Source organism: Mustela lutreola, chromosome 13 (genome assembly GCF_030435805.1).
Source record: "Mustela lutreola isolate mMusLut2 chromosome 13, mMusLut2.pri, whole genome shotgun sequence".
Taxonomy (NCBI): Eukaryota; Metazoa; Chordata; class Mammalia; order Carnivora; family Mustelidae; genus Mustela; species Mustela lutreola.
This window is the reverse complement of record NC_081302.1, coordinates 78,691,514-78,705,280: the sequence shown is the minus strand read 5'-3', so window position 1 is coordinate 78,705,280 and position 13,767 is coordinate 78,691,514. Positions and strand designations below refer to the sequence as shown.

The 13,767-nt window shown below is 37.7% G+C and overlaps 1 protein-coding gene across 2 annotated transcripts in view; it reads right to left on the bottom strand.

Annotated features, from left to right (window-relative positions):
* LOC131813534 (phospholipid-transporting ATPase IB-like) overlaps positions 1-13,767 on the bottom strand; it is a 249,604-nt gene that overhangs the window by 87,701 nt on the left and 148,136 nt on the right. For both annotated transcript variants that reach the window (XM_059143871.1, XM_059143873.1), the window contains one exon: positions 4,702-4,885. In XM_059143871.1, the coding sequence (XP_058999854.1) occupies positions 4,702-4,885 (184 nt within the window). The remainder of the gene's footprint in view (positions 1-4,701; positions 4,886-13,767) is intronic.

The following is a 13,767-nucleotide window of genomic DNA, read 5'->3' as shown; positions in this document are numbered from 1 at the left end:
AGACACATAGACCAGTGGAACAGAGTAGAGAGCCCAGATATGGCCCTCAACTCTATGGTCAAATAATCTTCGACAAAACAGGAAAAAATATACAGTGGAAAAAAGACAGTCACTTCAATAAATGGTGCTGGAAAAACTGGGCAGCTATATGTAGAGGAAGGAAACTCGACCATTCTCTTACACCATACACAAAGATCAATTCAAAATGGGTAAAAGACCTCAATGTGAGACAGGAATCCATCAGAATCCTAGAGGAGAACATAGGCAGTAATCTCTTCGATATCAGCCACAGCAACTTCTTTCAAGATATGTCTCCAAAGGCAAAGGAAACAAAAGCAAAGATGAACTTTTGGAACTTCATCAAAATCAAAAGCTTCTGCACAGCAAAGGAAACAGTCAAGAAAACAAAGAGGCAACCCACGGAATGGGAGAAGGTATTTGCAAATGACAGTACAGACAAAAGGTTGATATCCAGGATCTATAATGAACTCCTCAAACTCAACACACACAAAACAGACAATCATATCAAAAGAGGGGCAGAAGATATGGACAGACACTTCTCCAATAAAGACATACAAATGGCTATCAGACACATGAAAAAATGCTCATCATCACTAGCCATCAGGGAGATTCAAATTAAAACTACATTGAGATATCACCTTACACCAGTTAGAATGGCCAAAATTAGCAAGACAGGAAACAACATGTGTTGGAGAGGATGTGAAGAAAAGGGAACCCTCTTACAATGTTGGTGGGAATGCAAGTTGGTGCAGCCTCTTTGGAGAACAGTGTGGAGATTTCTCAAGAAATTATAAATGGAACTTCCCTATGACCCTGCAATTGCACTACTCGGTATTTACCCCAAAGGTACAGATGTAGTGAAAAGAAGGGCCATCTGGACCCCAATGTTTATAGCAGCAATGGCCATGGTCACCAAACTGTGGAAAGAACCAAGATGCCCTTCAACGGATGAATGGATAAGGAAGATGTGGTCCATATACACTATGGAGTATTATGTCTCCATCAGAAAGGACAAATACCCAACTTTTGTAGCAACATGGACGGGACTGGAAGAGATTATGCTGAGTGAAATAAGTAAAGCAGAGAGTCAATTATATGGTTTCACTTATTTGTGGAGCATAACAAAAAGCATGGAGGACATGGGGATTTAGAGAGAAGGGGGTTGGGGGAAATTAGAAGGGGAAGTGAATCATGAGATTCTATGGACTCTGAAAAACAATCTGAGGGGTTTGAAGTGGCGGAGGGGGGTGGGAGGTCGGGGTACCAGGTGGTGGGTATTATAGAGGGCACGGATTGCATGGAGCACTAGGTGTGGTGAAAAAATAATGATACTGTTATGCTTAAAATAAATAAATGAAAAAAAAAAAAAAGAACAGAGAGCTGAAAAATACCCCACACTTATATGGTCAATTAATCTATAGCAAAGGAGACAAGAATATACAATAGGGGAAAAGACAGTCTCTTCAAAAAGATGTTGGGGAAATTGGAAAGCTACATGCAAAACAATGAAACTAGACTGCCTTCTTACATAATACAGAAAAATAAACTCAAATGAATTAGTGACCTAAATGTCTGACTTGAAACCCAGGGCACTTGTGATGAGCACCAGGCATTGTAGGTGATGAATCACTAAACTCTACACCTGAAACTAATATTACACTGTATGTTAACTGACTGGAATTTAAATAAAAACTTGGTAAAAGAAAAAAACAAAGGCAGAAATCTCCTGGACATTGACCTTAGCAACACTTTTCTAGATATATCTCTTCAGGCAAGGAAATCAAAAGCAAAAATAAACTATGGGGACTACATCAAAGCAAAAATCTTTTACACAGCAGAGGAAATCATTGACAAAAGGAAAAGGTAACCAACCTACTGTGTGGAAGAAGACATTAGGAAATGATATATTTGATATGGGGTCAATATTCAAAATATATAACAAATCTATTCATCTGAGCACCCCAAAACTGTAAATAATCCAATTTAAAAAGGCAGTGGTGTGGGGGAGATGGGTTTAATAGGTGATGGGGATTAGGAAGTGCACTTGTGATGAAAACTGGGTAGTGTATTAAAGTGTTGAATCACTACATTTTATACTTGAGATTAGTATTACACTGTATGTTAACGAACCAGAATTTAAATTAAAACTTTTAAAAATGGGAGCAGACACTTTTCCAAAGAAAATATTTTTCCAAAGAAGATACACAGATGGCAAACAAACACATGAAAATATTTTCAACATCACCAATCACCTATTTTGTGCCAAACATCACATAATTTGCAGGGAAATGCAAATCAGAACAATGAGGTATCACCTCACACGTACCAGAATGGCTAGTATTCAAAAGGACAAGAAATACCAGGTGTTGGTGAGGCTGTGGAAGAAAAGGAGCCCTCATTACAAACTGATGCAGCTACTGTGGAAAACAGTATAGCGGTTCCTCGAAATATTAAAAATACCAAATAATCTTGTAATGGCACTACCGTGTATTTACCCAAAGAAAACAAAAACACTAACTTGAAAAGACATATATGCACATTTATGTTCACTGAAGCATTACTGACAATAGCCAAAATATGGAAGCAACTTCAGTGTCCATCAGTAGGGGGATGGATGAAGAAGATGTTGTGTGTGTGTGTGTGTAATGGAGTATTAACCATAAAAAGGAATGAAACCTTGCCATTTGTGACAATATGAATGGACATAGTAGGTAATGTGCTCCGTAAAATAAGTCCAACGGAAAAAGATAAATACCATTTGATTTTACTTATATTGCAGAATCCTAAAACAAACAAAAAACAAAAACAACAAAAAACCAAATATTTCCCTGGATACCCAGGACACTTGATACTGGCCAGCCTGATGTGTCTACACTGTTTAATAGCTCAAGGCTTATGTCACATATAATTGCTGAGATCCCTGGAAGTATGGATCCCAATGGCATGTAGCAGTTGGGGACAGGATTAAGTGAATTTGGTGTGTTTGTTTGCTTATTTATAGACACAGGTGCTTTGATCATAGTTTACTGACACTTTCCCCAACCCAGATACTCTAGCATATAGGAGCCTTAGTTTTCCCTGCTATAAAACCAGAACACTTAATCTATGAGTAAGAAGGGTCTCAGAATGGATTTGATTCAAACACTGGGGTAATATATGTTCTTCATCTATGCTGTGGAATCCTAGGAATCCATTTTGTTACCTCTCCCATTCCAGGCATCTGTTTACCTGTGGCCAGGGTTCTAAATAATCTAGCCCCTCTGAGACAGACACCATAAAAATAGCCCTAGCAGGGATGACCTACTCAGAGTATGGGATTATTCCTAAGGAATGTTCAAGAGTTACAGGTGGCTCCTGAATTCAGCAAGACTGAAGAGTGTTATTGTTAGTTGCTCAAATATTAGATCCATTAAAGCTAATCTTAAAATATTGATTAAAATATTCTTCAACTATCAGAATATTAATATGTAGGAGGAGGAGGTGTTCTTGTTGAACAGCCTAGGATAGTACATAAATATAGAGGGGCTGTAAATCACAGACCACACACAACTACTTATGTGCCTTCCAATAAATGGTACACTTACTGTGGAAGGCAGTTGGACAGTTTCTTATAAAACTAAACATACTTTTATACCTTTACTATATGATGTAGCAATTACACTCCTTGGTACAAATCCAGTGGAGTTGAAAACTTAAAAAAAATCTGCACATGGATATTTAGAGCAACTTTATTAATAATTGCCCAAACTTGGGAATAACTAAGATATTTTTCAGTAAGTGAATGGATAAAGTATTATACATTCAGAAAGTGGAATATTATTCATCACTAAATAGAAATGAGCTAAATAGAAATGAGCTATCAAGCCATATTACTAAGTGAAAGAAGCCCATTTCAAAAGGCTACATGCTATATGAATATGACATTCTGGAAAAGGCAAAATCATGGATATAATACAAAAATCAGTGGTTGCCAAGGGTTCGTGTGTGGAGGAAATAAAAAATAGGCAGAGTGCAGAGGATTTTTAAGGCAGTAAAACTACTCTGTGTGATACTGTGATGGTGGATTCACCATCATTTCATTATACATTTCTCCAAGCCCATAGAATGTATAACACCAAGAGCAAGTCCTACTGTAAACTGTGGATTTGGGGCAATGATAACGATGTGTCAATGTAGGTTCATCAGTTATAATAAATATGCCACTCAGGTAGGGGATGTTGATGATGGAAGAGTCTGTGGGGGAAGGCAGGGAATATATGGGAACTCTATATTTTCTGCTCAGTTTTTGTTTTTGTGAAGCTATAATTGTTCTAAAATATACAGTCTAATTTTTTTAAGTGCCTGCCAAGAGGCAATGTCTCCTTTTAAAAAGTAGAAATGGGGATATTATAAGACTTTAAGAAATCTTCATTGAGAGACATCACAAAGCAAAGCACACATTACAGATTGAAGAGACTGAGGGATTAGAGATTATGTTAGCAGAGCTATAGATTCTTGGTGGCATCACTATGACCAACTCCATGACTGCTCAAGGAAAACTCTTTTTGTTGCAAAGTACATAAGAACAAAACTAAAGAAAACCCTATGCTGGTAGTTTCATATGAAAAGCAGCTTAAAGGGTAGGGTAGGCCTCAGGGGTAGACTTCAGACATTCAGCATTCTCATGCCCACACTACTGACCTGTGCGATGGCATAATCTGAGTTGTTGGTGGCCAGCATGCCCTCATTCCCACTGATTCCCACACCCACGTGGGCCATCTGGATCATCCCAACATCATTGGCACCGTCCCCAATGGCAAGAGTTATGGCCCCTACATGCTTCTTAACCAGGTCCACTATTTCTGCCTTCTGGAGGGGAGATAACCTGAAAAAGACAGAAACCACCATTTTTTAGTGTTTTGTTTTTCTTCACCTTGTTCTAAAACCCTTTAACAAGTAGTCAACAATGATTTATACATAATCAACTTTATTTTTTTTATTTTTTAAATTTATTTTCAGCGTAACAGTATTCATTGTTTTTGCACCACACCCAGTGCTCCATGTAATCCATGCCCTCTCTAATACCCACCACCTGGTTCCCCCAACCTCCCACCCTTGCCCCTTCAAAACCCTCAGATTGTTTTTCAGAGTCCATAGTCTATCATGGTTCACCTCCCCTTCTAATTTCCCTCAACTCCCTTCTCCTTTCCATCTCCCCTTGTCCTCCATGCTATTTGTTATGCTCCACAAATAAGTGAAACCATATGATAACTGACTCTCTCTGCTTGACTTATTTCACTCAGCATAATCTCTTCCAGTCCTGTCCATGTTGTTACAAAAGTTGGGTATTCATCCTTTCTGATGGAGGCATAATACTCCATAGTGCATATGGACCACATCTTCCTTATCCATTCATCCGTTGAAGGGCATCTTGGTTCTTTCCACTGTTTGGCAACTATGGCCATTGCTGCTATAAACATTGGGGTCCAGATGGCCCTTCTTTTCACTACATCTGTATCTTTGGGATAAATACCGAGTAGTGCAATTGCAGGGTCATAGGGAAGCTCTATTTTTAATTTCTTGAGGAATCTCCACACTGTTCTCCAAAGTGGCTGCACCAACTTACATTCCCACCAACAGTGTAAGAGGGCTCCCCTTTCTCCACATCCTCTCCAACACATGTTGTTTCCCATCTTGCTAATTTGGGCCATAATCAACTTTGAATGGCAGTTACTGGTAAATCTCCCAATTCATTAATTAAGCTTTTTACAAATATAAAAATGTTTCACCCACAACCTAAAAAAACAAATGAATAAACAAAAGCAGAATTAGAACTATAAGTAAAAGAACAAACTGATGGCTGCTGGAGGGGAAGGGGATGGAGGGATGTGTAAAATAGGAGAAGACGACTTAGAGATACAGGCTTCCAGTTATGCAGTGAATAGGTCACAGGGATAAAAAGGTACAACATAGGGAATATAGTCAGTGGCACTGTAATAGTGTTGTATGGTTGACAGATGGGAGCTACACTTGTGGTGAGCATAGCTTAACATATACAGAATCACTATGTTGTACTCCTGAAACTGATATAACATTGTGTGTCAACTGTACTCAATTTTTTTAAAAAGTTCCCTCCCACTCTCACCCAAAATAAAAAGAAAAGCAAAGAAACCACACAGTAACATCTTTAATGTCCCAAAAGAAATACACAACATCAGTTTCCCAGTTTACATGGAGATAAACTCTTCAGTTTGCCTTTCTCCCTGTCACTCCCTGTTGCCTAACACTGGTCTGCTATATTAATTTATATCATCCACCTAAATGAGAGCGAGAGGTGAATAAGATTTTTGAAACTATATGAAGGCATTTACCCAAAGGATAGCTTGTAGTCTAGCCTATGAAAATCAAACTATCTCAGGTGAACTTGAAAAATACAAGGAGATACAAAAATATGAAGGTGTCAGTCAGGACAGAATGTGGTAAAAACAAAAAACAATAGCGAAGTGATGTAACATGACAAATGTTTCTTTTTTTCCATGGTAGGTATCCAACATAGAAGAGGATACTGCTGATCCTTTTTTTCCCCCTCAGATAAGCTACAAAAGAAAATTTAGTATTCCTAAAATATTTCCGGCTAGCAGACCCTGTCTACACAAAATACCTACAGATAAATCAAGAAAAGAGAAGCAAAATTTTTTATCTCTTATTCCTCATGTGTTCATTCACTAAATGAATTCCGTAATGAATACTCATGTATTCGTTCACTAAATGAATTGGATACACACCTCTATCCAAAACAATAAGAGACACACAAAGGCTTTATTTTCTAGTAAAAAAAAAATGATCATCCCCTTCCCACAAAACAACTCCTAAAAACTATGTTAAATTTAAACCTTTCAAATTTTAGGTGAGGTTATTTTTTTTTTTAAATTTTCATTTATTTATTTGAGAGACAGGGTGTGAGAGTGGAGAGCTCAGAGGGAGAGAAGACTCCCTGCTGAGCAGGGAACCCGGTGTGGGAGTCGATCCTGGGACTCGATCCTGGGACTCCAGGATCATGACCTCAACCGAAGGCAGTCACTCAACCAACTGAGCCACCCAGGCGCCCCAAGGTGAGATAATTTTTAAAAACTGAGGAGATCGGTTTCCTTGACTAGAACACACTCCAAAATTAAGATAGAAGCACAGATGGAAAAACTTTTGCTTCATAATGAAGAAAATATGAGTTAACATTACTACTTTGTCAGTGTAGTAAGACAAGTTACTGAAGTAGAGGATGTTCCAGAAACCATCTGAAAGTTTTGTTTCCCTCAAGAGATGCAGGTTGTTTTGCTGGAATGCTGAAATGATAACTTCACCATTTAGTCTGATAACTACTTTTATATTCAGACTATGATATTTGTGGAAAAAAGAAAAACTACCTCATATTAATCCCAAATTTGACTCTTCATACTTTCAAATATTAATTCTATCCTCTGGGCCAACCAAGCTCACCAAAATATGAGAAGAGAACTATCAGGGAACCTTCTCCTCCCCTTGCTAAACATCACTGAGTCCTTGAGTCCTTTGGTAATGTCATTCTGGGCCTTTCACCCAAGCTCTAAGTCAGTTTTGAACAATTAAGAATAGAACTGAATCATCACTGTTTTGATTTTGGGTCCTCCTCAACCATATATGAAAATAAATCTTTGAATAATATCTGTCTCTTAATAACCATCTGTTAATTGAGCTCCAATTAATAATATACTTAAGGTTATATGTCCATGTATGGGCATTAAACCAAATTTCCCTAATCCTGAAATTTTAGGGTTATATCCAATTGATGGTATTTACATTAATGTCTGGCCAAGTTCATCTTGTCATTCTTTTGGCTGAGACAACATAGAAGTCCCATAAGTCAATATGTTATTTCAGAGCACAAAAGTGATTAGAAAAGAGCCCCCCAAAACAGTTTTGGGAATTGAAAACAGACATTAAACAGTTCATTTTTACTTTTTCATCCAAATGGACATTTTTACTTACCAAAAATTTCACATGCCAACTCTCATTTGATTTTTAATCTATAACATGGACCCAAATAACAAATTTAACAATAATTTAGAAAGGGCACATAATAGATTCCAACCCATAAAACTAATACACAAGTCACATTTGCCTTAATTCAAAAACTGTGTCTATTTTCTTTATCATCTATTTTCATGGATTAAAAATAAACAAAGTTAAGTAAACCAATTGGCTGGAATAATGTCATAGTTTTTCCACAGCACATACTATTGACTTCCTTATCAGTATAATCAGTGTGAGGAATAAAATATAAAATGGTTTCCACTCAAAATGTGGGTTAAGTAGGTGATAAAGATTAAGGTGTGCCCTTGTGATGAGCGCCGGGTGATAGATGAGAGGGTAGAATCACTATATTTTACATCTGAAACTGAATTATATTGTATGTTAACTAACAAGAATTTAAATAAAAGTTTTTTAAAATTATAAAATAGGTTCAACATATGGTATGGCACAGATATTTTCTTGGCGATATAAATAAGTGCCTTTTTTGCTGTATTTTTATTTGCAATTTGTTGAGAAAGCTACTTAAAGGTAATCTCATGTTCATTAATTACTATTTATTCAACAATTTATTAAATTTTTTAAATTTTTATAAACATATATTTTTATCCCCAGGGGTACAGGTCTGTGAATCGCCAGGTTTACACACTTCACAGCACCCACCAAACCACATACCCTCACCAATGTCCATAACCCCACCCCCTTCTCCCAACCCCCCTCCCCCCAGCAACCTCAGTTTCTTTTGTGAGATTAAGAGTCACTTATGGTTTGTCTCCCTCCCAATCCCATCTTGTTTCATTTATTCTTCTCCTACCCACTTAAACCCCATGTTGCATCACCACTTCCTCATATCAGGGAGATCATATGACAGTTGTCTTTCTCCACTTGACTTATTTTGCAAACATAATACGCTCTAGTTCCATCCACATTGTCGCAAATGGCAAGATTTCATTTCTTTTGATGGCTGCATAGTATTCCATTGTGTATACATACCACATCTTCTTTATCCATTCATCTGTTGTGGACATCTAGGTTCTTTCCATAGTTTGGCTATTGTGGACATTGCTGCTATAAACATTTAGGTGAACGTGCCCCTTCAGATCACTACGTTTGTATCTTTAGGGTAAAGACCCAATAGTGCAATTGCTGGGTCATAGGGCAGTTCTATTTTCAACATTTTGAGGAACTTCCATGCTGTTTTCCAGAGTGGCTGCACCAGCTTGCATTTCCACCAACAGTGGAGGAGGGTTCCCCTTTCTATGCATCCTTGCCTGCATCTGTCATTTCCTGACTTGTTAATTTTAGCCATTCTGACTGGTGTGAGGTGATATCTCATTGTGGTTTTGATTTGTATTTCCCTGATGCCGAGTGATATGGAGCACTTTTTCATGTGTCTGTTGGCCATCTGGATGTCTTCTTTGCAGAAATGTCTGTTCATGTCCTCTGCCCATTTCTTGATTGGATTATTTGTTCTTTGGGTGTTAAGTTTGATAAGTTCTTTATAGATTTTAGACACTAGCCCTTTATCTGATATGTAGTTTGCAAATATCTTCTCCCATTCTGTCAGTTGTCTTTTGGTTTTGTTAATTGTTTCCTTTGCTCTGCAAAAGCTTTTGATCTTGATAAAATCCCAATAGTTCATTTTTGCCCTTGCTTCCCTTGCCTTTGGCGATGTTCCTAGGAAGATGTTGCTGCGGCTGAGGTCGAAGAGGTTACTGCCAGTGTTCTCCTCAAGGATTTTGATGGATTCCTTTCTCACATTGAGGAAGACACAAAGAAATGGAGAAATGTTCCATGCTCATCCATTTTGATTCTATTTTGTGTGTGGTGTAAAGAAAAGGTCCAATTTCATTTTTCTGCACGTGGCTGTCCAATTTTCCCACCACCATTTATTGAAGAGGCTGTCCTTTTTCCATTGGACATTCTTTTCTGCTTTGTTGAAGACGAGTTGACCATAGAGTTGAGGGTCTATTTCTGGGTTCTCTATTCTGTTCCATTGATCTATGTGTCTGTTTTTGTGCCAGTACCATGCTGTCTTGATGATGACAGCTTTGTAATAGAGCTTGAAGTCCGGAATTGTGATGCCACCAACTTTAGCTTTCTTTTTCAATATCCTTTTGGCTATTTGAGGTCTTTTCTGGTTCCGTATAAATTTTAGAATTATTTGTTCGATTTCTTTGAAAAAGATAGATGGTACTTTGATAGGAATTGCACTAAATGTGTAGATTGCGGGACGCCTGGGTGGCTCAGTTGGTTAAGCAGCTGCCTTTGGCTCAGGTCATGATCCCAGCGTCCTGGGATCGAGTCCCACATCGGGCTCCTTGCTCGGCAGGGAGCCTGCTTCTCCCTCTGCCTCTGCCTGCCATTCTGTCTGCCTGTGCTCACTCTCTTTCCCTCTCTCTGACAAATAAATAAAATCTTTAAAAAAAAATGTGTAGATTGCTTTAAGTAGCATAGACATTTTCACAATATTTATTCTTCCAATCCAGGAGCATGGAACATTTCTCCATTTCTTTGTGTCTTCCTCAATTTATTTCATGAGTACTTTATAGTTTTATGAGTATAGATTCTTAGCCCTTTGGTTAGGTTTATTCCTAGGTATTTATAATTTTGGGTGCAATTGTAAATGGGATGGACTCCTTAATTTCTCTTTCTTCTGTCTTGTTGTTGGTGTAGAGAAATGCAACTGATTTCGGTGCATTGATTTTATATCCTGACACTTTACTGAATTCCTGTACAAGTTCTAGCAGTTTGGGGTGTAGTCTTTAGGGTTTTCCATATAGAGTATCATATCATCTGTGAAGAGTGATAGTTTGACTTCTTCTTTGCCAATTCGGATGCCTTTAATTTCCTTTTGTTGTCTGATTGTTGGGGCTAGGACTTCTAGTACTATGTTCAATAGCAGTGGTGATAATGGACATCCCTGCCATGTTCCTGACCTTAGCGGAAAAGCTTTCAGTTTTTCTCCATTGAGAAAAAATTTGCAGTGGGTTTTTCATAAATGGCTTTAATAATATTGAGGTATGTGCCCTCTATCCCTACACTTTGAAGACTTTTGATCAGGAAGAGATGCTGTACTTTGTCAAATGCTTTTTCAGCATCTATTGAGAGTATCATATGGTTCTTGTTCTTTCTTTTATTGATGTGTTTTATCACATTGAATGATTTGTGGATATTGAACCAACCTTGCAGCCCTGGAATAAATCCCACTTGGTCGTGGTTAATAATCCTTTTAATGTACTGTTGAATCCTATTGGCTAGTATTTTGGTGAGAATTTTTGCATCTGAGTTCATCAAGGATATTGGTCTATAGCTCTCTTTTTTGATGGGATCCTTGTCTGGTTTGGGGATCAAGGTGATGCTGGCCTCACAAAATGAGTTTGGAAGTTTTCCTTCCACTTCTATTTTTTGGAACAGTTTCAGGAAAATAGGAATTAGTTCTTCTTTAAATGTTTAGTAGAATTCCCCTGGGAAGCCATCTGGCGCTGGGCTTTTGTTTGTTTGGAGATTTTTAATGACTGTTTCAATCTCCTTACTGGTTATGGGTCTATTCAGGCTTTCTATTTCTTCCTGGTTCAGTTGTGATAGTTTATATGTTTCTAGGAATGCATCCATTTCTTCCAGATTGTCAAATTTGTTGCCGTAGAGTTGCTCATAGTATGTTCTTATAATTGTTTGTATTTCTTTGGTGTTAGTTGTGATCTCTCCTCTTTCATTCATGATTTTATTTATTTGGGTCCTTTCTCTTTTCTTTTTGATAAGTCGGGCCAGGGGTTTATCAATTTTATAAATTCTTTCAAAGAACCAGCTCCTAGTTTCGTTGATTTGTTCTATTGTTTTTTTGGTTTCTATTTCATTGATTTCTGCTCTGATCTTTATGATTTCTCTTCTCCTGCTGGGCTTAGGGTTTCTTTCTTGTTCTTTCTCCAGCTCCTTTAGGTGTAGGGTTTCTTGTTTCTTGAGAAAGGCTTGTACCGCTATATATTTTCCTCTCAGGACTGCCTTTGTTGTGTCCCACAGATTTTGAACCGTTGTATTTTCATTATCATTTGTTTCCATGATTTTTTTCCAATTCTTCTTTAATTTCTTGGTTGACCCATTCATTCTTTAGAAGGATGCTGTTTAGTCTCCATGTATTTGGGTTCTTTCCAAACTTCCTTTTGTGGTTGAGTTCTAGCTTCAGAGCATTGTAGTCTGAAAATATGCAGGGAATGGTCCCAATCTTTTGATACCGGTTGAGTCCTGATATAGGACCGAGGATGTGATCTATTCTGGAGAATGTTCCATGTGCACTAGAGAAGAATGTGTATTATGTTGCTTTGGGATGAAATGTTCTGAATATATCTGTGATGTCCATCTGGTCCAGTGTGTCATTTCAGGCCTTTATTTCCTTGTTGATCTTTTGCTTGGATGATCTGTCCATTTCAGTGAGGGGAGTTTAAAGTCCTCTACTATTATTGTATTGTTGTTGATGTGTTTCTTTGATTTTGTTATTAATTGGTTTATATAGTTGGCTGCTCCCACGTTGGGGGCATAGATATTTAAAATTATTAGATCTTCTTGTTGGACAGACGCTTTGAGTATGATATAGTGTCCTTCCTCATGTCTTATTATAGTCTTTGGCTTAAAATATAATTGATCTGATAGAAGGATTGCCACTCCTGCTTTCTTCTGATGTCCATTAGCATGGTAAATTCTTTTCCACCCCCTCACTTTAAACCTGGAGGTGTCTTCGGGCTTAAAATGAGTTTCTTGTAGACAATATATAGATGGGTTTTGTTTTTTTATCTGTTCTGATACCCTGTGTCTTTTGATTGGGGCATTTAGCCCATTAACATTCAGGGTAACTATTGAGAGATATGAATTTAGTGCCATTGTATTGCCTGTAGGGTGACTGTTACTGTATATTGTCTCTATTCCTTTCTGATCTATCACTTGTAGGCTCTCTCTTTGCTTAGAGGACCCCTTTCAAGATTTCCTGTAGAGCTGGTTTGGTGTTTGCAAATTCTTTCAGATTTTGTTTGTCCTGGAAGCTTTTAATCTCTCCTTTTATTTTCAATGATAGCCTCGCTGGATATAGTATTCTTGGCTGGATGTTTTTCTCATTTAGTGCTCTGAATATATCATGCCAGCTCTTTCTGGCCTGCCAGGTCTCTATGGATAAGTCTGCTGCCAATCTAATATTTTTACCATTGAATGTTACAGACTTCTTTTCCCGGGCTGCTTTCACGATTTTCTCTTTGTCACTAAGACTTGTAAATTTTACTATTAGGTGATGGGGTATGGGCCTATTCTTATTGATTTTGAGGGGTGTTCTCTGAACCTCCTGAATTTTGATGCTTGTTCCCTTTGCCATATTGGGAAATTCTCCCCAATAATTCTCTCCAGTATACTTTCTGCTCCCCTCTTTCTTTCTTCTTCTTCTGGAATCCCAATTATTCTAATGTTGTTTCATCTTATGGTGTCACTTATCTCTCGAATTCTCCCTTCTTGGTCCAGTAGCTGTTTGTCCCTCTTTTGCTCAGCTTCTTTATTCTCTGTCATTTGGTCTTCTATATTACTAATTCTTTCTTCTGCCTCATTTATCCTAGCAGGGAGAGCCTCCATTTTTGATTGCACCGCATTAATAGCTTTTTTGATTTCAACTTGGTTAGATTTTAGTTTTTTTCTCCAGAAAGGGCTTTTATATATATCCCGAGAGGT